Genomic DNA, 22,248 nt, shown 5'->3' with positions numbered 1-22,248 from the left:
CTTTCACGTTGAATATTTCTTAAGGTTCCCTTTGCCTTAGGAGACAAAGGACCATGAGCCTCAAGTACGCGTTGTAGTGCCGCAAGAACTACGATTTAAAAGAAAATAAAGGGGGCAACACTAATGTTGTTACCAACTGTTGGGCAAAAAATGAGGCCAGTTTCTGAAGTTACTGTATCTTACTATTTCAAGAAAAATGCTGTGAAGCAGTTGGGTCACTGGGAATGACCCCTGCAGATGATAGAGCAGTCTTAGGAGTGAGGGGACCGCAGAAAAGCAGGGCCCCATTCCTGGTCAGAGGAGAGGATAAAACACCCTGGAGAGACGGAGCTCTCTTCATAGGCTGGGCAGTGTAGAACACAACTTGCCTCTTCGAACGAGCTTTCCAGACCTGAGTGTCCTTTGAATAAACCGCTCTCAAGCCATTCTCCGAGAGGAATGACTATTACTTGACCCTTTGTCAGCTAACTTCCACCCTCGACACTCAGGGTAGGAGATTACAAAAGACAGTTCTCGGTATCTTGTCTACATCATTCCAATAACAAAGACCTTACCCTAAGGCTTCTTGGAATTGAAAGTGCTTGTTTTGATCATCCCATGTGAGTGGCCATGGGAAGGGGTGGGACAAGTTGCTCCCCTTTAATCTTTTAGTTAACTCAGGGGCTTCAGAATGTCTACACTAATAGTATCAGAGAATTACTATCAGAAGATGAAGAACGAAAGAGCCTACGAATTCACAGGAGAGCCTAAAGGCCTATTCTTTTTAAAGAAACAGCGCGTGCCAACGTGTTTTCATCTGTCACCACCAGTTGACATTTAGTAGCCATGGCTTAAAACTCTGTGTTTAAAACCTCACAGAGGTTATAATGGCATCTTAGCAGATACTTGAAAGAACACTAAGTCTGCTGAGACATCATTATGAAAAAATAACATCCAGGATATTTCCTTTATTATATTAATTTATATATACATATACAGCACCATAATGTGAAACAATTATGCACGTTATTTAAAATCATGTATTGGGCCCACAATTGGCCGAGGTTTATTACAAACTCACTTGAACGGTGGCAACAGTCACAAAGAATGATTCTCACTTCTTTTCCATGTCTGTGTAAAATTTTCTAAAAACCAAAATAAATTAAATACAAATTAACCCAGAGCTAAATGAAAATTACCTAGCAAAAAAGGAGTACTAACATGTACCTTGTTTTAAAGTTTCAGCTAGATAATAAATTATGTTTCAAAAATCTTTACATAAAAACACTAATACTACCACCCATAAATTATAAAGTGTAACAACAGATAGTATATTTATTTTTTACCTAATTACTTTTTAGACTCACAGTAAAAACCTAGTTTATAGAAAATAAATCAAACAATTCATCCAAACATTGTTACATAAGAAGTTTTAAGAAACTGTAAATAATTCTTAATACTCTCATTTTGATTCTCCGACTTTTCAAGACTATGTTGTATTTCTTTCAAACATACTTCCTGATGTTGTGCTTTCTAAATAAAAAAAGAAATAAAGATAATTAATAATGACACTCACATCAAAGGAAAGTCATGATATAAAATTTATATACACAATAATTGAGCACATGATTTTTAATTTTTTGAAAGAAAGAATCCTAACATCTGATGTGTTCATTATTAACTTATCTTAGAGTTCATTTTTCTTTAAAATCCAGAGTAAATAAAGCACATACATGGTTGATCTCTACTGTGGTAGAGTTTGTTATAATACACATTCACTTAGCCCTAAATTATTCCATATTTAACATGATTAACTTAAATTGGTTTTATTTAAAACTGTCACAATTAATTTCCATTACATTTAACAACATACCTTAATACTAGTTTTTGCTATTTTCTTTGCCTAAAAATTTGTATTTTATACCATAAGAATGACTTTGGGTATCTTAAAAATTGACAGAATTCTAGTTTTAATAATATAAACATTTTATTTTTAGGATCTTTTAAAAAATAAAGAACCCTCAATATCATAGGTGTTCTTTGAGGAAAAAACTTTAAAATCTAATATTTTTAAAAAATATTCAGTTGCATATAAATTCCCAAGTAGATTTGTTCACTGAAAATACTTTAGATAGGCTGCAAAGATCACCCAGCTTCCAACTTAAATGCAGGCATCTTGGGAAGAAAAATCTTTTATCTCCTATTGGGTATTCAGTGACATCTGAGACCTTCTGAAACTGACCGATGCCCCCCAGGGAAGTGTGGTGGTATGAAACACGGTCTAGGCTGAGCTATGTAAAGTCACAGAATGAATACGAATCTTTGAGGAATATTGATTTTACTCAACAACTTGGAGGAAAAAAACGTTAATACAAACACACTTTTACTGTAAAGTAGCATGTAAAATGTACATGGATTTTAGTATAACACATTAGATTCCAAAGACATTTCAGGCTTTTTGGTCCAGGTTAAGCTGCCAAGGGTTACCCTTAAGTCTGTGTACCCACTTCGCCCTCCCACTGGAGGACTTAGGCAGAAAATCTGCAGAGGCCTGCTGTTGTGGGCAGGGCACCATGGAAGACACTAGCACACAATTAACTATGAGTTAAAAAAAAAGTATTGAAATAAAGGGAAGCCTTGTGCTAAATTAAAAGTGAGAAATGTTTTGTCTTTTTAAAATTTTTTAAAAATTATTATTTTTTAATTTTTGAGGGGTGGAAGTAATTAGGCTTTTATTTGTTTGTTTGTTTGTTTGTTTTTAATGGAGGCACTGGGGATTGAACCCTTGTGCATGCTAGGCATGCACTCTGCTACTGAGCTATACACCCCCTACCCTAGAAATGTTTTGATCTGATTAAACTGTCATGGAACTTTTGATGGTAATAAAATTAAACTAACATTGCATGTCAAGAATTATTTAACTTTTGAACCTTTCAGGTTTTCAACATTTTAGACACTTGGGAATGAAAAAGTAGTTTTAATAGAGTCTGGCTCCTGGAAAAAATAAAAGTATCATTATTTCCTATGTCATTGTTAAGCAGATAGTTTTCAAGTAATTCAGTCACAACTAGTACTAGCTTTCACAGTATGTTATGCCAACTGACTATTTCATGAATAGTTAGGAAAAAACATTAGAAGACTAATTAAGCACTGCCAATTTGGTATCCTCATTTCACAGCTGAGTAGATCCAAGTACCCACTTCATATACAGATATAAAATATTTATTTAACACCAACTTATAATTTTCTAAAATATAAGTCATTATTTAAGACATATCAAAATCCAGCTCATAATAATAGTATCTATCTTAAAAAAAATAAAAATTCATACTAGAAAGAAAATAAGTAAATATCTGTAACTTCCATTAAGCATCTGTCATGCAAAGTAACATGCAGGGACAGGGCCTGACGAGGCTTCGGGGGAAATGGGACAGAAGCTACCAAGGATGCAGGATAGTAATTCTTCAGTACAATACTGACATTTAAATTTTTTATGATTTATATTAGTCTTTATTTTTAATATTATCAGTAAAGCAATAGCCCTGATTCCCCTCACTTTGTACTTTAAACTACACTCCACTGTAAGAATGCTAACTTTTTTTAATGAAAATACATTGTCATACTAATACTTACACTGTTCATTTTGCAAACAAGTTGATTTTGTTCTTCATTTTTCTTTCTAAGCTCAGTTTCCAGATCTAATATTTTAATTTGTAAAGCCCTTTCTCTAGATGACATTTTTTCTATTTCTTCAGAAACCTGTAATTTTAATTAAAAGATAAAATAACTAAATGTGCTTTCTTTAAGGTATGAACTAAAGCCTTGACATAGTTATACTGTATCTCTTCTTTCCAAGTAGATATTATTTAGATATTAGACAATTTAGCTGGAAAGTGTTTAAAGATGTTCTATGTGGAGAAACACAGATAGCAGAAGCACGTATACTCCTCTTTGCTGAATAAGTATCTGAAAAATCAGCTCGGGTGGAAGAGCGTATGGATTTGCACTGCTCTGTGACTTAGGCAGGTTCTCCCCAGTACTGCATTTCTGTAACCTACTGAGACCAATGGCCACGTTTTACAGTATTTATAGTCACCACAGCGTCTAGAGTGGTGGTGGAGCATAGGAAGTTCACGATCAATGCTGATTACAGACTAACATGGATAGAATTAGGGACAGGGCAGGTGGTACTTATACTCCACAGACAGACAGACAGACACAAAAAAGAGATTGGTTTTTTCATTCATTCACTCCCAAAGTGGTCTGAATTTGAGTTTTCGTATCTCTCTGATGGCTTACTTTAGCAGGAAGTCTAGCTTAGCTGTGTTTCTCCAGGGATTCAGGTGTGCGAGAGCCTATCTGCAGGATCCTGGGTTGAAAGCACAGGAATGGGAAGTGGAGGCAGGGACTAGCTCAGGAGCAAGGAGCTAACAGGAAGGACCATCCTCTAACCTAACTCCGGTGCACTGAGGTTTACGTTATTATCAAGTTATTTACAAAGATCTCTTGTGCACAAATGCCAAGTGAGGAATGCTAGCAGGATCTGAAGCTGTGGCAGAAGAGCCCTCAGGACAAGTGTGCCTTTCAGTGTCCCTCAGTGTGGACAAGGACGGTGCAGTGATGCACTCCTCACGTGGCAGGAACTAGGGACAGCCTGTGTCCCTTCCTCTGCAGCAGGAAAGAAAGGAGAGGGCAGACACATCGCTGGGGGCTCTAAGCACTTCTATGAAGAAATCTGGGAGGATCTAGCACTTTCAAAGTCCATTTAGGTTGAACCCAGGATAAAGTCACTTCTTTTCCTCCTACAAGTTGGGGCTGAGAAATCTGAGCTACATTTCTACCACTGGCAGTAAGTTTTACTACTCAGCTTTCATTCAAATGTGTGTCTTTCAGAATCAATTTAAATTGTTTTCCCAGAGTTAAAAAAAATAACCATATATCTATATGACACATGATTTAAAAGCCATATTTCAAGGATACCAGATTTGACTCTGACTTGTGGAAGTACCTTTAATAGGCTTGGGAAAGACCATGGGTGGAGGAGAGTTTAGAGGGAAAGATCCAGAATTTGGTGTTGGATGTGTTAAGTTTGCGATCCTGTAATTAAGTGGGGGTGTCAAGTAAGTAGCAGAATGTGTGAATCTAGATTTCAGGGGAGAGAACAGTTTTGGGTAGAGTATACACCAGAGAGTCATCAGGGTATATAGAAGGTCTCTTTTTAGCATCATTCAGTCCTATGAGGAAACTCTTCACCCCCATGTTACGAATTAAGAAACTGAAGTTTACAGAAGTAGCTTGCCCTGGGTCAGGGTACAATGTGTCAGAGCCAGAATTCAAATCCACTTCTTGTGGATTCCAAAGCCCACCTTGTGTCCTTAGAAGACTACATTTTCAAAGCATTTGATAAGTTTCTCTCTTTACCGAGATCTTCTTAAATGATTTCCCCTCATGTCCAGATTGAACTAACCACACCCCCAATGTACCTTGTACCTTCTCTGCATCGTCTCATTTCCTGCATTTAATTCTTACATGTATTTACTTATACAACATTTGCCAAAAAAACCAGGGAGTTGAACTTTACAGCTTACCAGATCCTGATCAAAATGTTCAATAATTTACATGTTTTTTTCTTTAAAAAAATCAAAAAATAAACAAAACAAAACAAAACAAAAAAAAACGGAGGTGGACTCCTTTGAAGTGTTTTCCACGTCTGCCGTTTACCTGCCACATCATCATTTACCTAGTGAAGTAACTCTGGACCAGTAATGTATCTTTTTAGCTCCAAGAGGGACAAGTAGGTAAAAAACAAAAATGTAATTGCTCCCTTCACCCTGTCATCAGGATAAAAACAATAACCATAGGTTTGGCAAGATGAGATATTGTCTGTTTAAAAAGATGACTCTTTGGTAAACTAATTAAAAAGTTTCTAAATAAAGGCCATCTGTACCTTTTGTCTTCCTTCTTCTAAAGCAGCTTCCAGCTGTCTGGCCAATGCTGTATATTCTGCAGATTTCTCTTTAAACTTAAGATTGCTGTGCTTAAGATACTCTTCTTGGTTTGCTAGCTTCTTTTCAAGCTCTTTATTTTCTGCATCCATCTGTTCTAATTTTCTTTTTACAGAAGACATATATTTTAAATTATAGTATGTAGGGAATAAATGTTAACACCAATTTTAAGTCAATTTAATACTTACTCTTGTAGGTTTTCACACTTCAACTGAATAAGATAATTTTCCTCTTCCAGAGAAAGCTTTGTCAGAAGATTATGATTTCCATCAACCTAAAAGAAAAAAGTTTTCTTGGTTACTTTCTTTATAATCAACTTCCAAAGAAATCAATATATTTAACGTTAGAACAATTATAAAAAAAAGCAGGTATAAATATTATTATTACTCCTATACAGAGAGACACCAAGAAATATTACATCATTAAAACACAAGTTCTTAAATTCCTGGTTAAGTTTAAAAAACTATATTGCCTCGAAATATGTTTAGTCGAAAATCATTGACTAAAAGTTTGACTGAAAGGTGGTAATTAAAACATCCTGAATAATGTTTTACTGAAAAAGAAGACTTTTTAAAGTAAATGTGAAGATTTTAAACAGTAATCTCCTGTTGTTTAATACTTAGCGTTACTCTTATAGTTTTTTATTTCACCTGCAGGTAGTCTGATAACTGAATATCAGAGAAGTTGTAACTATGAGTAAAAACCATGTTCATGAGAAGCAGAATAAAATCAGCAAACATTTGCCCATGCTAAGACAGAATATTCTTCCCATTGCTTCAAAAGCTGTATTTAAATAGTTTAAGAAGTTTTGGGGAAAACAAAGAATTTTTCTCATAATTTCAATTTAGTAATTTGGGTTATCTATGGGATTTAACATTTTCCTAGAAAAATCTCTTCTCAGGAACTTAAATTCAGCAAAGTTTTATTTGCATGTTTTAAAAAACAGAATGCATTTCAATATTGAAATCCAGATTATATTTGGAAGATAGGGAATCCTTCCTAAAATTATTTTGCAGATAAAGAAAAAGACTTGCTACCATCCTTCGACATGCTTCTTTGAAAAACAAAAGTGATTAATTAAAAAATTATTAAGTGCTTAGTATGTGTTAGGCATTAAATTAAGAGATGGCTATATGGCGACTAACAGGGCACCCATGATCCCTTTTCTGATAGAGTAAAAAAGTATATGTTGAAAAAAAATTGAGAATAATCCAGATAAAGTTGATGCATAATTCTAAGTAAAATAAATTCTAATTGTGTAAGATAAATTACCATAATTTACCTTATCCTAACAACAAAAATTATACATGTAAACACAGCTTTACTCCTTTGTTCATGCTATTACTATGTCCTCAAATGTCTAAATACAGCCTTGTAAAAACAAACTAAATCATCAATTTCAGTTACCAGTTTTTCACTATACAATACTAAAAGAAGAGCAAGAATAGCTTGCAAAATAATATTGCAGTATTTGCATGAAACGGTATTTTACCAACTTATTTAGATGAGAGTAAAATTATCAACCCCAGACATGAGTGCCCTCAACTGGTGAAATTATTCCAAAGCATTTAACACATCTGGCAAAACTAAGAGTGACGGCGGGACACCTGGCCCTGAAGCTCCCTAACGGTGTGTGCCTGGTCTGCACACTTCCCCTTGCAGTGCTGCAGGCTCTCCTGACACTCGTGAAGCCTCTGTTCCACCGCCGTCAAGGAATCACGGACGTGCTCTAACTCCTTCAGATGAGACTCCATCTGGCCTCTCATCTGAGTGTAGCATTAGGGAAATAAGTGCAAGATCACACATTTAGCATTAATGTTCTACTATCTTAAATACTAGATATGCTTGCAATATAATAAGTATTTTCAGGTATAATAGTTTTAAACAAAAAGATTCAACCAAATAAATATAAATTAACTTTAAGTTAGACTCTGCTAAATAAAAACATATAATTCAAAAGTGGGCTGGATTTTAATTGGTTTCCAAAAAGTCTGTTGAGTAAATGAAATATGGTAATATTAGCTTGCAGGGAGAAGGTCTAAACTACTTAGGAAAGCAAACTTTTTTGAATCCTGTCATTTCTATTCAAGCATGGATATTACTAATAAAACTGGCATGGTGGTTTTCTACTGTCCAGCCGTCAGTCTAAAGCAACTGTCACTTTTTCTCATTCAATCTTGTAACTCAGATATTTCAATTAGAGCAGCTTTGCTGCACCCATCTTAGTCCAAATCAGTAGAGTTTACTGTATGTAATTTCAAGAAAGCTAATACCATCAGTCCTCATTAGACTATAATTTGATCATCAATGTTGCTATGAACAAATCTAATTGTTTCCATATTAATCTCTTTGGCTGCTGTGGCACTTTTGTGGAGATGTGACAAGAAGCAACCCTAAGAAATGTTTGTACTGCTAATTAAGAAAAAATGACAAGACACAGGGTATTTAGGATGTTCACTGGGAGGAAAAACAAGAGTGAGATTCTTTCCCTGACCCAGGGAACACCTGGAGCTGCTGTGCAACATCTAGCACCCTTGAAGGTAAGACGAGAACAAAGCCTACCTCTGGGTCCCCAAACATCTAAGAGCCCATGAGAAAACCAGGGGACTTGAAACAGTGAAAAAGAAAAAGGAAGCATTTCATTTAAAAAAATGACTGTCTACTTTAATACCAGTAAGAAAACATTGTGACCTCACAGTATCTAAAACCCACAGGCTCCTGCCCCACTGGCCTCTCAGACAGGTTTTTTAATAGGCTTTTATTTACAGTGCTGCCTACGAAGGAGGAAACACTTGCATCGGTGCGTCTCATGAGAAAAAGAGATCAAGAGATGTGAAATGATCTCTTCTCTGGGCTGCTAAAACTAGGCGAAAAGTAATTCTGAGCAGTAAGTTGCACATTTGATGGGCTATCTTGATCTCTGTTTAACCAGCAGAATGTCTGCTCTGGCTGACCTCGTCTTCACATTGGTAAGACTTACTCAGATTTCTCAGTTCCAAGACGTGGGGGCAACCCAGAGACAGTCACCTTATTACACTCAGTTGAAACTGACCAGCAACATCCCACGACCCCTGCAGCTGGGAGGCAGCGTTCTATGACTTTCATTGCTTCCTTACCAAAACAACTTTGAAAAGACCCAGAAAGGGATGCGGTTTCATTTAAAAACTTAAAAATATTCACAAAAACATCATAACTTGCCAACATTGACCTTCCCCTCATTTTTTTGCAATAAGATGAAAAGAAGGGAAAGATACTGGTTTTTTTTAATGATGTTATTTTTCTTCCAAAAAAGCATTTTGTGGAGAATATTTACTTTGCTCTTTTACACAAAAGATTTAATACCAGAAGAAAAAAAAGAGAGATTGAAAATGAGAGGTATTCAAGTTTGCATGAAGCTCACTGACAAATAACCATTTTTGTGCTATTTAGGTCTGCTCTTGCATGAGAAAAATTAAACATTTATGCTATTTTCCAAATATTTTGGAAAAAGTTAAAAAACATTCATACAAACAAACATTTCAAGCCTGGAAGAAACATTATTTCCTCAAAAAACAAACTGCCACAGAAATCCAGGACAGATAATTCTAGGTCTAAACTACAGAAAATGACCAAAAAGATGTATATAAAATTTATAAAGCACAAAACATATAATTAAAATATTATTTTATTATTTAAATTGTCAAACTTACCTTCTTTAATTTTTTATTTTTGTTTTTTGTTATTAGGTTATTTTCTTGTAGCAAATTTTCACATCTGCTTTTCACCATTTCAGCTGCTTCTTGCAACTTTTGTATCTGAAAATAAAAAACATTATTAGAGTAACATGAATTATTTTATTATTAGGACCATTATATTAAATAAAAGCAAACAATCTACATTTAAATTTTAAAATTTCAATTTTAAACAAATCCTTATTTCCCTATTAATACTCTATGTTTATCTAACGTTATTCCTTCTTTAAATATGGGAATCACTCAGTGATCTAATCCACAATCCTTTTATGATTGACCTGTCTTCTCCCATCAATACTTCTAGAATCTTGAGCTCTGAATATCAGTGAGAGAGATTCATTTGCTGGTCAATATCACTCTAAAGAATCAGTCCCTGGTCCAAACTAGCTCCTAAACCAGTTATTTTACTCTCCAAGTCAAAATCTGCTCAAAAAATATCTGAGGACTTTATACAAGGCCCAGAGCCAAGAATATGGTAACTGATTCACAGTATTCTTGCTGAGAGATTAAACTGGAACAATCGGCTGGGAGACCCAGATGACATTCTCAGTAACATGTCCCACAGTCCATCACAGCCTCCATTCTTACCTCCAGCCAGGATGCCAGCAATATCCTAACTGGATGTCTCAACTCCGTTTTCCCATTAGAAAACCAGTTTAGAAACCACTGGGATGGAGCCCTTCCTGCTTACCTACAGTATGCCCCCCTTAAGCTTTAAACTTTAGTTCATTATTCTTCAGTTCAAACACTGTCTTCTGAGAAAATCAAGTTCTTTATTGACCAGTTTGTTACCCATCATTCAAGGACCCAAGTAAGTCCCATCTTTCAAATTAAGTTTTTCTTAAATACTACATTTCCAAAACATAAGCTTTTCTATAAATTACCATTGAACACATGCTTTCTTTCATATATATCGTTGTAAGTTCTTTCCCAGGTCTTTCATGTGAGTAAATCTGATTATACTTTACTTAGTTGGAAAGAGGAAATATTAGGCTTTAATGATCCTTGAAGGGAGTCATTATTCTAAATCAATACCATTAAAAATGTAAGAAAACAAACGTAACCAAGATTAGCAAGATTATACATAAGGTTCACAATTATACCTATGTTATTAATTTCAGATTTACTCGTAGGAGTATCCAATACAAACACAGGTAATGTTTAAATCAGGAATCAGCAAAATCATCATTTTATAAAACTATTTGGGACCTTAAGAAATATTGGGGATATATTGTATCTATATATTCTATCACAAATAATAACTCGACATTTCTACAGTTCTGCTTATTTAGATCGTAAACAAATGCAGTGTTTTAAATTATCTACCAAATTTAACAAACATTAAACTATATGCAACGGTCACCTGAGTTTTATAAACTTCAATAAGGGTTTTCTGTTGTTTTTCTACTTCTTGTAATTCTAAGAGTTCATTTTCAACAGAAACAACCTCGTCCTTCAAAGCAGCAAGTGCAGTCTATTAAGGAATATATAAAAAGATTTTTATAAATTAGAATTCACTTATACTTCAGTGCTATAGTATTATAAAAATGAATAGTTAATCAACAAAAGTAATAAAATAACTATTTCTGATTGCAAATAATTACCATCTAAAACTTAGGAATTTCAAAAAGCGAGTAATATTTATGAACAACCTTAAAAAGACTTACTTAAGACATACATATTTAAACTTTAGAACTTTATTGCCGAAAAAGACTTGGAAAATAGAAAGACTATGTTTCTGGAAGGGAGTACTCAATACTACTGACATACCAGTTTTTTTCCAAATCAATAACACTTTACCACAATTACAACCAAGAGTGTAACAGTTGAGGGAATGAGGAATATGACAAAATTAATTTAAAGTTCATATGAAAAAATAGAGGCTAACAAAATTTTTAAAGGAGTTCTAAATAGAGAATCTCAGTACTTACTAGATATTAAAATGTATAAATAACTAAAATCATTAAGGTGCTGAGAGACTAGTATGTAAGTCTATGGAATAAAAAAAGAAAAATACACTAAAATTATGTTTAGTACATGACAAAGGCTGGATTTTTAAATAAAATAGGGAAAATATGGATCACTATATAATGGTAATAAGGTAACTATTAGGACAAAACAGATTATGAAAACACAATTTTTATATTAATTATAAATTTATTTAAATATACTAAATATGAAACATAAAGCTTTACATTTTTTTCACAGATGATCCAGGTAAAATTTTATTTGATTTTAGAATAGCAAAAACCCAACTAAGTATAAAATCAAAAGAAAATATCAAGAACTGTAAGGGTCTGAAAATTTACCCTCCAAGTTTACGAGACAGCCTAGCACAGTTTCATGGATACTAGCAGAAGACACAAGACTCCTGGCTCAGAGCCTTAATCACTTTATTACAGCAATAGCAGTACCCAGATATCAGCATTTGTGTTAGTTTTCTAAGCCCCACTTCCCACAGGGCAATACAAAGAGGGCCAGATGACACCTGTACACGAGTGGGATGTATGGAGGAGCAACCCTGAGGCTAGGGAACCCAAATCTCTTATAACAGGAAGAAGCATGCCTTTCGGTAGATGGAAACGTTGTTATCTTTCAAGGATGTTCACTACACAAACATCCTTGAAAAGATAGTCTGGATCTGGATCACAGGCGGTCAGTACCTGGGCTTGCAAGATGTGCAGAAATGGGAGAGACTCACAAAAGCAGCCATAAGGAAAAAAATACACACACACACACACACACACACACAAATACATACACATATATATGTATACATATATCACCAAAATTTCATAGCCCCTTGAAAAATTTAAAAGGCAAACAAAATGCAAAAAAAGTAAAAAATTATGACAAAAGATTAATATGCTTAATCCATAAAGAGTTCTTACATAATAATTAGGAAAAAAGACATATAAAGGGCATAGGTTATTCAAAAAGGCAGAAACATAAATGATCAATACGTGAAAAAAATATGTTCACTAGTCATTAAAAAATGCTCTAGGCACTGTATATTCTTCTAGCAGTGAATGAAAGAGACAAAATTCCCTTCTGTCATGAGCTTACTGTACCCCATGTATAGATGTGTAGAAACAAGGAGTAGATAGATGAAAAATAAGAATAAGAAGTAAAATATATCATACATGAAAGCAGGGTAGGAAGGACAAGTTGGGAATGGGCCAGGGAGGCCCCTGTGAAAGGGACTTCTGAGTAGACACCAAAAGGAAGTGTGGCTCTCTGAGGTAAGAGGAGTCTCAAAGAGAAAAGCAAGGGTAGGAGAAAGCCTGGCCACTCAGGGAAAAACAGCAAGAAAGCCAATGTGGCGGGAAGCAAGAAAACAGAGAGGAGCATGGAAAGACACGCGGTCAGAGACATAATGGAAAGCCAGACGGTGTAATGCCTTGTAGATGTCTACTCTATGAAACAAGATATCATTGAAGGGTTTTGAGCTGAGCAGTGACATGGTCTGATTTATATTTTTATAGGAACTATGCTATGGCTACACTGAATGCTGACTGCAGGGAAAAGGGCAGAAGCAAAAAGAATTAGGATGTCACTCTAACAACGAAAGATGATGGCGGCTTGAACCAGAATAACGGCAGTGATGCTGGTGAGAAGTGATCAAATTCTGGATATATTAGAAGTAGATCTGCTGACAAACTAGAAGCAGGTGTGAGAGAAAGGAGTCAAGTAACAGAAAGGATGATTGCCATTAGCTGAGAAACTGAAAACTGTAGCATGCAGCACACTGGGGAGTACAGGAGCTCTGTTTTGGGACTTCAGGAGCCAAGGTCTAGGTTAGAGAGAGAGATTTGAGAGGACCCATAATACAGATGGCATTTAAAGCCCCAACACTAGATAAGATCACCTATAACATTTGGAGATATTTGGAGTACTGGAAAAAGTACAGGGATCCATTTATGATGGGTGATTGGAAATACATAACACTAACATTAAGAATGGGAATGTGACGATGAACATATGTATGTTCACGTGTAACTGAAAAACTGTGCTCTACACTGGAAATTGACACAACATTGTAAACTGACTATAACTCAATAAAATAAAATTAAAAAACAAAACAAAACAAAGAATGAACACCCTTTTGAGCATGTAATTCCACCTCTAGAAATTTATCCTAAGAAACAGACATAAAAAGACTCAAATTATCCACATTTTTACTTACAATAGCAAAAAAACTGGAAGTGGTCCCTAAAAGTTACATATATGCTAAAAGAATAACCCTACTTATCTTTTGGTTGTGAGATTATAGGTGATTTTTAAAATTTTTCCTTTTGTGCTTTTCTGTTTTTTACATTTTCTATAATCACCAAATAGAACTTTATAACCCTCAAGATAACTTTCATTGTTTTTATTAGAGGAGGTCACTGGTCCTTGGAAACAGTATTAGCTAGCATCTTCTTCATTTGAAACTAAAATCTAAAATTATTCTAAAGTAATTGAAAATAACAATATACAACATCTAGGCAATTTTACATTGTAAATAACATATGCCAAATATACTTAGATATTTTTCCTTAAAATCCAGAGAATAATGCATTTAAAATATGTTTCAGAATTATGAATTATAATAATATATAAACTTCAACTCAATTTATACTTGTGTAATTTAAAATTAATTTCATTACCATGTAATTAAAAACTAGATTTATAATTAATGAAATATCCTTCTTACCCCTCTCTCTGAAGGATACCAAGGAAATTAAGAAAATAAAAATACACAAAATTGCTCCCTCTTCGTGGATAAAACATTTAAGAAATTCATTCAATAAATATTCATAGACAGCGAAGTATATGTCACACCTCCCCAGGGCATCCTGGGTGAACAGAGATGGGCGTTTATGAGGAAAACTCATCCCAACTGAGAAGACTTCGAGGGGAAGCAGCATTTGAACTGAACTTTAAAGGAAAGGTAGGATTTATATACTGAGAAAAATAGCATCTCAAACTGTACAAAGAGTAAAAATATAGGAATAGACAGAGGAAAACATAAACATACTACTGCAGGAAACAATGAGTACTCTTATTTGGCTAGAGCTCAGGATGACTGCAAGACAGCATCCTATGCCTGAGAAAGGAGAAGAGCTGAGTGGTATGGCGCTTTCAGGAAGTCTCCCCAGAAAGGAGGGATGGGGAAAAGGGACACAATTCATCTTTTGATTCCCTCCAACCTGCTGTCTGAAACTTAGCTATAATGGATGGAGCCCCAGCAGCCATTCTGAATCATGAAGATGAGGGTCACAACCTAGGAATGGCAGAGTAGAGAGCTAACAAGTAGCTAGGTTCTCTGACGCCGTACCGGCTCTGAACTGCCAATTCTGGCCTTCTTTTCCATCAACAGATTCTTTTCTGTCCTCTATTTACTGTCCTCCAAATTATCGTCCTCCAAAACAGTATTATGGAAGTGAAAATGATGCCAAAGTCTTTAGTCAAGTCTCATCAGGTTACATGTTTCTATGATTGGTAACTCAAATATCCTTTTTCTCAGAAAGTATAAAAACTTCTTCCCCATCTTTTCTCGGCTACACATAAAAACCAATCACCCCTGGGATTTGATTAAGTTGGAAAATTCTTTCTGGTTATGAAGCGGCCAAGAACATACTTTCTGGTTTCAAACAGACCAGGCCTGAGGTTATATCCTATCGTAACCATGACACCTAGAAATAATCTTATGTATTAAAGTTAATGTAATTTTGGATGATTCATCTAACTGCTAAAATTGGCAAATAAATAAATTTTTTTAGGTTGAGACAAACAGAGTTACTCAACTTTACAAATCTTATTTAGTGCTGCTGAAAACAATTTTTACATGTATGTGTAAATAACTATAAACATTAAAAAATCTATATCTAAGTATCTGTGTATGTATGGTATGTACAGATAGATAGTTTAAGAAGTGACTTGTTATCATGACACTAATTATTCTCTAACACCCTGAGAGACATAAGGGACAAAATGATGCAAGAGCACTGAGCCAAACATGCTGTTATTTGAAGCTACTTCTACCAAGTAAACTAAGCTGTCATTACACACATACACACACACACACACACAAACACATAGTACCTTTAATTTTGTGTTCTCAAGATTCAGAGATTCATTTTCACATTCAATTGTGTGAAGTTTTCTAAGAATTTCTTCACATGAATTTTTTCCATGGTCTTCCATTTTCTTCAGGTCTTCCAAAAGGTTAATGATTTGCCTTTATAAAATATTTTACAAAAGTCACAGAAATTTTCAAGCAATATATTTTAAGAGTGTTTCTGAAATTATTTTGGTAGGGTACACTGTTTCAAAAGTTAGTAGAACTCATACAACCAAGGAAATAGGAAGCGGTAACCTGTATGATTACTACTACCTGAGCAACTTTGATTAGAAATAATTAACCATTTATGATGCCAGTGAGAAATTATACAACATTCTCTTTGCTAGTCATTGAAACACCTAAACTACCACCCACAGGTAGGTCTGTCTGTCATTTACACATGTGCACACACATATGCACAATTTCAGGGACAAGGTTAAATAAAGGATCAAGTGATGTAATAAATAATCTTTAAAAGCAAAGTATATGCATTAGGTTTCAATGATAAAATTGAAGAAAATATACAGAAAATGAAGCATTCAAAAGCAAATATTCAGAGCTCATTATTGTTGGGGCTTATGAATAAATTTCAAATCATAAAATATCCATATTTTTACTCATTGATTTTTCTTTGTTATACAATAAGACACTTTAAGGAACAATACTTTTAGAAATTTGGAAGCATTTATGTTTTTATTATAAACTTTGTTATATATATCTACTTAAATATTATTTTTAGTAGAGAAATATCACTTCCATTTCAAGACAAGGTCAATGTTAACATTTATTGCAAACAATAGATGACACATACTCAAACACCAAATACTAACCTACAAGTTCAAAATTTCAAAATGTGAACACCAATGCACTTTTAGTGGGTAATCGTTTTCATTGTATTTTTAGAGTAGAGTAACGAAAGCTTATAGAATTATAAGTAGCAAAAATATCAAATCATACAGACAACAGCTTTATCACATGTAATCCAAAAAAAACAAAATACAAACCACTCAAAGAGGAAAGAACTGAAAATACTTATTAAACATTAAAAAACTCTAAATTTCTTTCTTACTTTTTCATTGTTTCGATCTGAACTTCCAATTCATTTTTTTCTATTACAATTTTGTCATGATGACTTTTCCAGGCATTGGAAGCTGAAATTGTCTCAGACAACTTGGCTTCCTAAAAAACACATAAAGTACTCATCTTGTAATTTAATAACACTTAGGTTTTGTTCAGGGCCCTAAACACAAATACATTATAAACAAGGAAACACCCATCCTACAAACTTTGGAACTTTCGTTACAGAGAATTTCAGTGTACAGCTCTGAACACAGGAAAATTTTAAAGTAACCTTTAATAATGACTTGATATTACTATTATTTCATAGGCACATAGTGGCAGTTCTAACTTAACATTTTAAGGATATTGATGGAACTATTATCAAATAACGTTTCGTAATTACTGAAGATAATTCCCTTTACATTTATTAAACTTTTCATTTGGCATTCTATCTACAGTAGATGCTGACAACCACGTAAGCATCAGAGAAAGACGCCCTCTATGGTATACACAGGAACTGCCTGCAATTCCCCAATTCCCCAACATTCAATGATGCAGCCTATTTATCTTGGTTATAATGATGCCAAGCTGTTTTTTTTAAATTGAGGTATAGTTTGATGTACCATATTACATAAGTTTCAGGTGTACAACATAGTGATTAACAATTTTTAAAGGTTATATTCCATTTACAGTTATTATAAAATATTAGTTATATCCCCTCTGTTGTACAATATATTCTTGTAGCTTATTTTATACATAGTAGTTTGTACCTCTTAATTCCCTGTCTTTATCTTGCCCCTCCCCCCTTTTCTCCCCACTAGTAACGAGTAGTTTGTTCTCCATATCTGTGAATCTGTTTCTTTTTTATTATATTCACCAGTTTATTTTTTAGATTCCATATATCAATGATATCATACAGTATTTGTCTTTCTCTATGTGACTTATTTCACTTAGCATAATACTTTATTTAACTTAGCATAAAACACTTAGCATAAAGTCCATCCATGTTGTTGCAAATGGCAAAATGTCATTCTTTTTTATGCCTCAGTAATATTCGTGTGTGTGTGTGTATCACAACTTCTTTATCCATTTATCTGCTGATGGACACTTAGGTTGCTTCCGTATCTTGGCAATTTAAATAATGCTGCTATGAACATTAGGGTGCATGTATCTTTTTGAATTAGTCTTCCCACTTTGGGGGGATAAATACCCAGGAGAGTAACTGCTGGGTCATATGGTAGTTCTATGCCAAGCTGTTTTGTGGAGATCACCCATTGGCCTTCAAACACTAGAACTGTCAGCAAAGAAATGAAAGTGGTAGTGGTGGGTTATCCACGTTGAACGTGAGCTCCCAGAGATGGATTGTTTTGTTCATTGCTTAGAGTCTTGAGTTGTGCCTGGCATACAGCAGACTCTCGGTAAGTAACTGTCAAATGAATCTACTGTCTACAAATCCACCTTGAGAGCTACAGCCACTGTACCCACTTCTATAATCTACAGAAAAACAAACACACTAGAGTGACAGAAGTGCCAATAATTACTAATCAGAAGACCCAGAAGTAACAATGTTAACAGTCAACATTTACTGTTTCCTTCTTTCCTTCCATCACTCATCCACACACTGAAAAAGTATTTATTCAGCATCTACTATGTGCGAGACATTTTTTGTTTACATTTTACCAGTAATGGTTTTGATATGTTGAAGAAAGACTGTTTGTTTTCATATTTTATGTAAAATAAATATTAATATGCACTATGAAGTGTACACAGGACAATTAGAATATAAATTAAGATATTCAGAAATTTTACTTATGAAATAAATGCTAAAAAGAAAATTTAAGACACTGATGTGATTAACTGTTGTGGGACTTTTTTCAAAAGGAGTAGTAAAATAAGGCCCCTCTGAAGAAATGCCAGTTAAAAAGATACCAGAATGATGTTCAAAAGAACCAGCTATTATTGAGCCTGAGAAGAACACTGCAGCCAGAGGCAACAGCACGGAACAATGAAGCAAACACACTCCAAGCATTAGTTGAACCACAAGGAGGCCAGTATGGCAAAAACGCAGTCTGGCCAGGCACTGTGCTCTGGCATGTATGTTCTCATTTATTCCCCCTCACAATCATACGAGATAGGCAGTACTACTAGCCCCTATTTTATAGATAAGGAAACTGAAGCTTAGAGGAGGTATGTACCTTACCCAAAGGCACAAGTGGAGGAACCTTCCTATATTATGATTTGGGGCATGAGTGATACGATGCTAGTTAAATAGGAAACTTCCAAGTGTGTTAACGATTCAGTTAGCTTTTGCCAGTCAAGAATATTTTTAGGCATTCAAGTAGGCCTACAACCTTCTAGATTTTGAACTTAGTCCCCTAGTTTTTATCTAATTAAGTTCTTCTGAATGTAGGTTAAATATTAGAGTCTTAAAATGTTAAGAGTTAAACTCATAAAATACTGAGTTGTTTTATTTATACAAGCATTTATGCAAGTCTGTCTGCATTTCTAAAAGCCTCTAATAATTCTATAAGCCACAGCATAAGTTCTTAAGAGGCAAGATACCAGTAAGATACTTAAGAGAGTAAATGTTTTATTAACTGGTAATTGAATAAATATAATTCATTAAAAACAACAAAGCACTAAATACATTTCAACTTTGTAATACACCCAAAGATCACTTTCACATGGTGGGTTTACGTCAGCAAATGGTTTTAAATGCATTACAGAGTTTAAGTGAAGTGAATTACTGAATAAAGTCATATGGTCTAATAACATAAATCAGCATTTCCCAAACTGGTATTCTTCAGAACCAGTTCCAAGAGTTGCTTTGTGGCTAAAAGAAGAGTTCAGTGCTTAAATAAGTGGTAGGGAACTCTGAATTCAATACTCTCTCTCCATGACACTGCTTTAGTTTTACTGAAGGCCTTCTCAGAGCCTTTAATAGTAAGTTAATGTGCCTTTAATTTAATGTTAATGTGCACTGTCAATTTCCAAGGGTGAATATGCATGAAGTGTTACCCTTACTTGGCCATAGATGCTTTGGGACACACTTAACATACTCTTCTAATAAAGTCCCAAGGAAATGCTGATATAATTCAATATGCCAATTTGACATTTTATGTAATCTTTCAAAATAAAGTCTAAAGCAAAAGAGTACGAGTAAAGTTTTTCTAGTATCAGCATTAAGAGAAGAACAACATTATTATATTAAGCACTATGAGGTTAATTAACTACATAAACTAAGTACATAAAACAATTCTTTAAGGAAGAATGCATATACTTACCTGCTCTCTAATTTGGGAAGTAAGGTTTCCCATGTCTCCAGTAAAATGTTCAATCCTTTGTTTGTAAATTTTAGATGCCTTTTTTAAAGCTATAGCTTTTTGCCTACTTGATTCTTTTATTGCTACAGCCTCATGCTTACTCTTTCTCAATTGCAAGTTCCATTCTGATATCTTGGTTTCTAAGCTCTAAAAAAATATTAGCGATAATTAAATTACTTCAGAAATTCAATGTTTACATAAACATTGTAAAAATACGTAAGTAATCTTCCACATAGAATTCATCAAAAAGAGTAGTCATACGAGTAATAGAAAGCAAAACAGGAAAGAAAGGTGATTTCACTAATGTTTATTTGTAACCAGTTATAAAACACAAATTTAAAATATGTAAGCCTATATAAAACTAATATTCCCCTTCTATAAATATTAATATTGGTGAAAAAAAACTAACTTCCTTAAAACTTTTTTGATTAACTAAAATTTTTAAAAATTTCACACCTAGCATATTACACATAGTAGTTACTGCAAATCAAAAAAATTGAGCTGGAGACAATTCAACCAATAGGTACACAAAGCTCAAAGGAATCAGCAGCTTCCCAAATATATTAGAATTCTTTAGCTGGAATGAAAAATATGTAAAGGATATACGATCAAAATCTGCATATCATGAAGAGTAAGGATGAGATCAACACATTCACCAAATTGTAATTTACCAGAATTAAGGGGCATGCCCTGGCATCTGAGTAAGTTACATCGAGTTTAATAAAAGTACTGCTTTGCCCAATGAGTAGTAAGTTTGTGAAAGTTGTTATTCCAAGACCAAACAGGTTCAGATCCATAAGAGTTAGTGAGGGTAAAAATGTGTTTGAGGGCACGTTTCCATCGAGTTTGACAGTGTTAACGGATATGCCTGTTTCCTTACCTAACTTTTAGTGATAGAACTAGACCCAGAATATTAGGTTAGGCAGATGATGGCTATGATTTAGTGTGATAACTCTCATGTTTTCATTTCAAATTGTTTTAAGACTTTGTATTTAAAAGTATTTGAGTACTAACTATCTAAAAATTTAAAGACTTAAGATTTTAATGCTTTTACATTCCTTGGAAGTCATGTAATACTGAAAAGAATGTAAAATTACAGAATTTAAGTTTTAGTTTTCCATTCCTTGGACGATCATTGTAATAAAAAAAAATCAAAGATGTCACAGTAAAAGATGGAGCTTTTCTACTTAACTCTATGATCAACAAAAACTATGCTTCTTAACTTCCACTAAAATTTAGGTTAAAAAGTACATCTTAAACGAGATCTAAAGGCGTTGATCTCTTTGAGAAGTGATTCCATGGACTAAGAGAAGAGCAAAATATACTTAAGTTGTATTTAAAAATCTATCTAAACTAAAAAAATCCCACAAAACATTCTTAAGTTGTCTTTAAAAATATATCTAAACTAAAAAAATCCCACGAAGCATTTCAATAAGTAGTTGGAGAAAACACTATGAACAGAGTCAGTTTACTTCAGAGAAACAAAGAATCCTCTCCTTCCAAAGAAATACAGATGTCATTCCTCTAAGAAACCACAGGGGGTCATCATCACACCATGAATAACTGCTGCACTGTCAGTTAAAAACCCTTTAACACTCAAGGCGAAATTAAATTTTTTGAAGAAGGTTCCAGTCAAAACTTTCTCACTAGATTGATCAAATCTCATACCTTGGGCACTATTAGGAATTGTTCCGAAACTATCAGATTATTTTTATAGTTTCAAAATAACCTCTCACAGTCATTTCCCAAATGAATGTACACATTAAGCCAGCTATTTGCCTTTTCCTATTTCCAAAGAATTATACGTGCAACATATTAAAGATAATCATCCGTCTGTTCTAAGCATGTGAAAATATTCTAGCTTAATTTCTATATTATAAATATCTAGAAAGAAAAATGGGTTCAAAACATCTTTGGAGTAGTTCTCAAGAGAATTATAATGCAATTTAAAATTTTAAAAGAGCCAATACAATGAATTGACTCCAACAATACTAAAAATATAAAATCTATGTTGACACATTGAGTTAGTTCATTGTGTTTGTACC

General features: G+C 34.0%; 1 protein-coding gene across 18 annotated transcripts in view; it reads right to left on the bottom strand.

Moving 5' to 3' along the window:
• The window catches only part of ODF2L (outer dense fiber of sperm tails 2 like), an 81,857-nt gene that overhangs the window by 46,764 nt on the left and 12,845 nt on the right, over positions 1-22,248 (bottom strand). For 11 of the 18 annotated variants that reach the window (XM_072974039.1, XM_072974040.1, XM_072974049.1 and 8 more), the window contains 10 exons: positions 20,165-20,350; positions 16,891-17,000; positions 15,803-15,938; positions 11,079-11,189; positions 9,674-9,778; positions 7,592-7,750; positions 6,173-6,258; positions 5,927-6,089; positions 3,613-3,738; positions 1,061-1,124 (listed from right to left, as the gene is read on the bottom strand). In XM_072974039.1, coding sequence (XP_072830140.1) covers positions 1,061-1,124; positions 3,613-3,738; positions 5,927-6,089; positions 6,173-6,258; positions 7,592-7,750; positions 9,674-9,778; positions 11,079-11,189; positions 15,803-15,938; positions 16,891-17,000; positions 20,165-20,350 — 1,246 coding nt within the window. Of the gene's footprint in view, positions 1-932; positions 1,513-3,612; positions 3,739-5,926; positions 6,090-6,172; positions 6,259-7,591; positions 7,751-9,673; positions 9,779-11,078; positions 11,190-15,802; positions 15,939-16,890; positions 17,001-20,164; positions 20,351-22,248 lie in introns of those variants that run through there. The other 7 variants (XM_072974054.1, XM_072974055.1, XM_072974047.1 and 4 more) reach the window with 6 other exon arrangements.

Source organism: Vicugna pacos, chromosome 13 (genome assembly GCF_048564905.1).
Source record: "Vicugna pacos chromosome 13, VicPac4, whole genome shotgun sequence".
NCBI lineage: Eukaryota > Metazoa > Chordata > Mammalia > Artiodactyla > Camelidae > Vicugna > Vicugna pacos.
The sequence above is the reverse complement of the archived record's forward strand: the minus strand, read 5'-3'. Positions and strand labels throughout refer to the sequence as shown.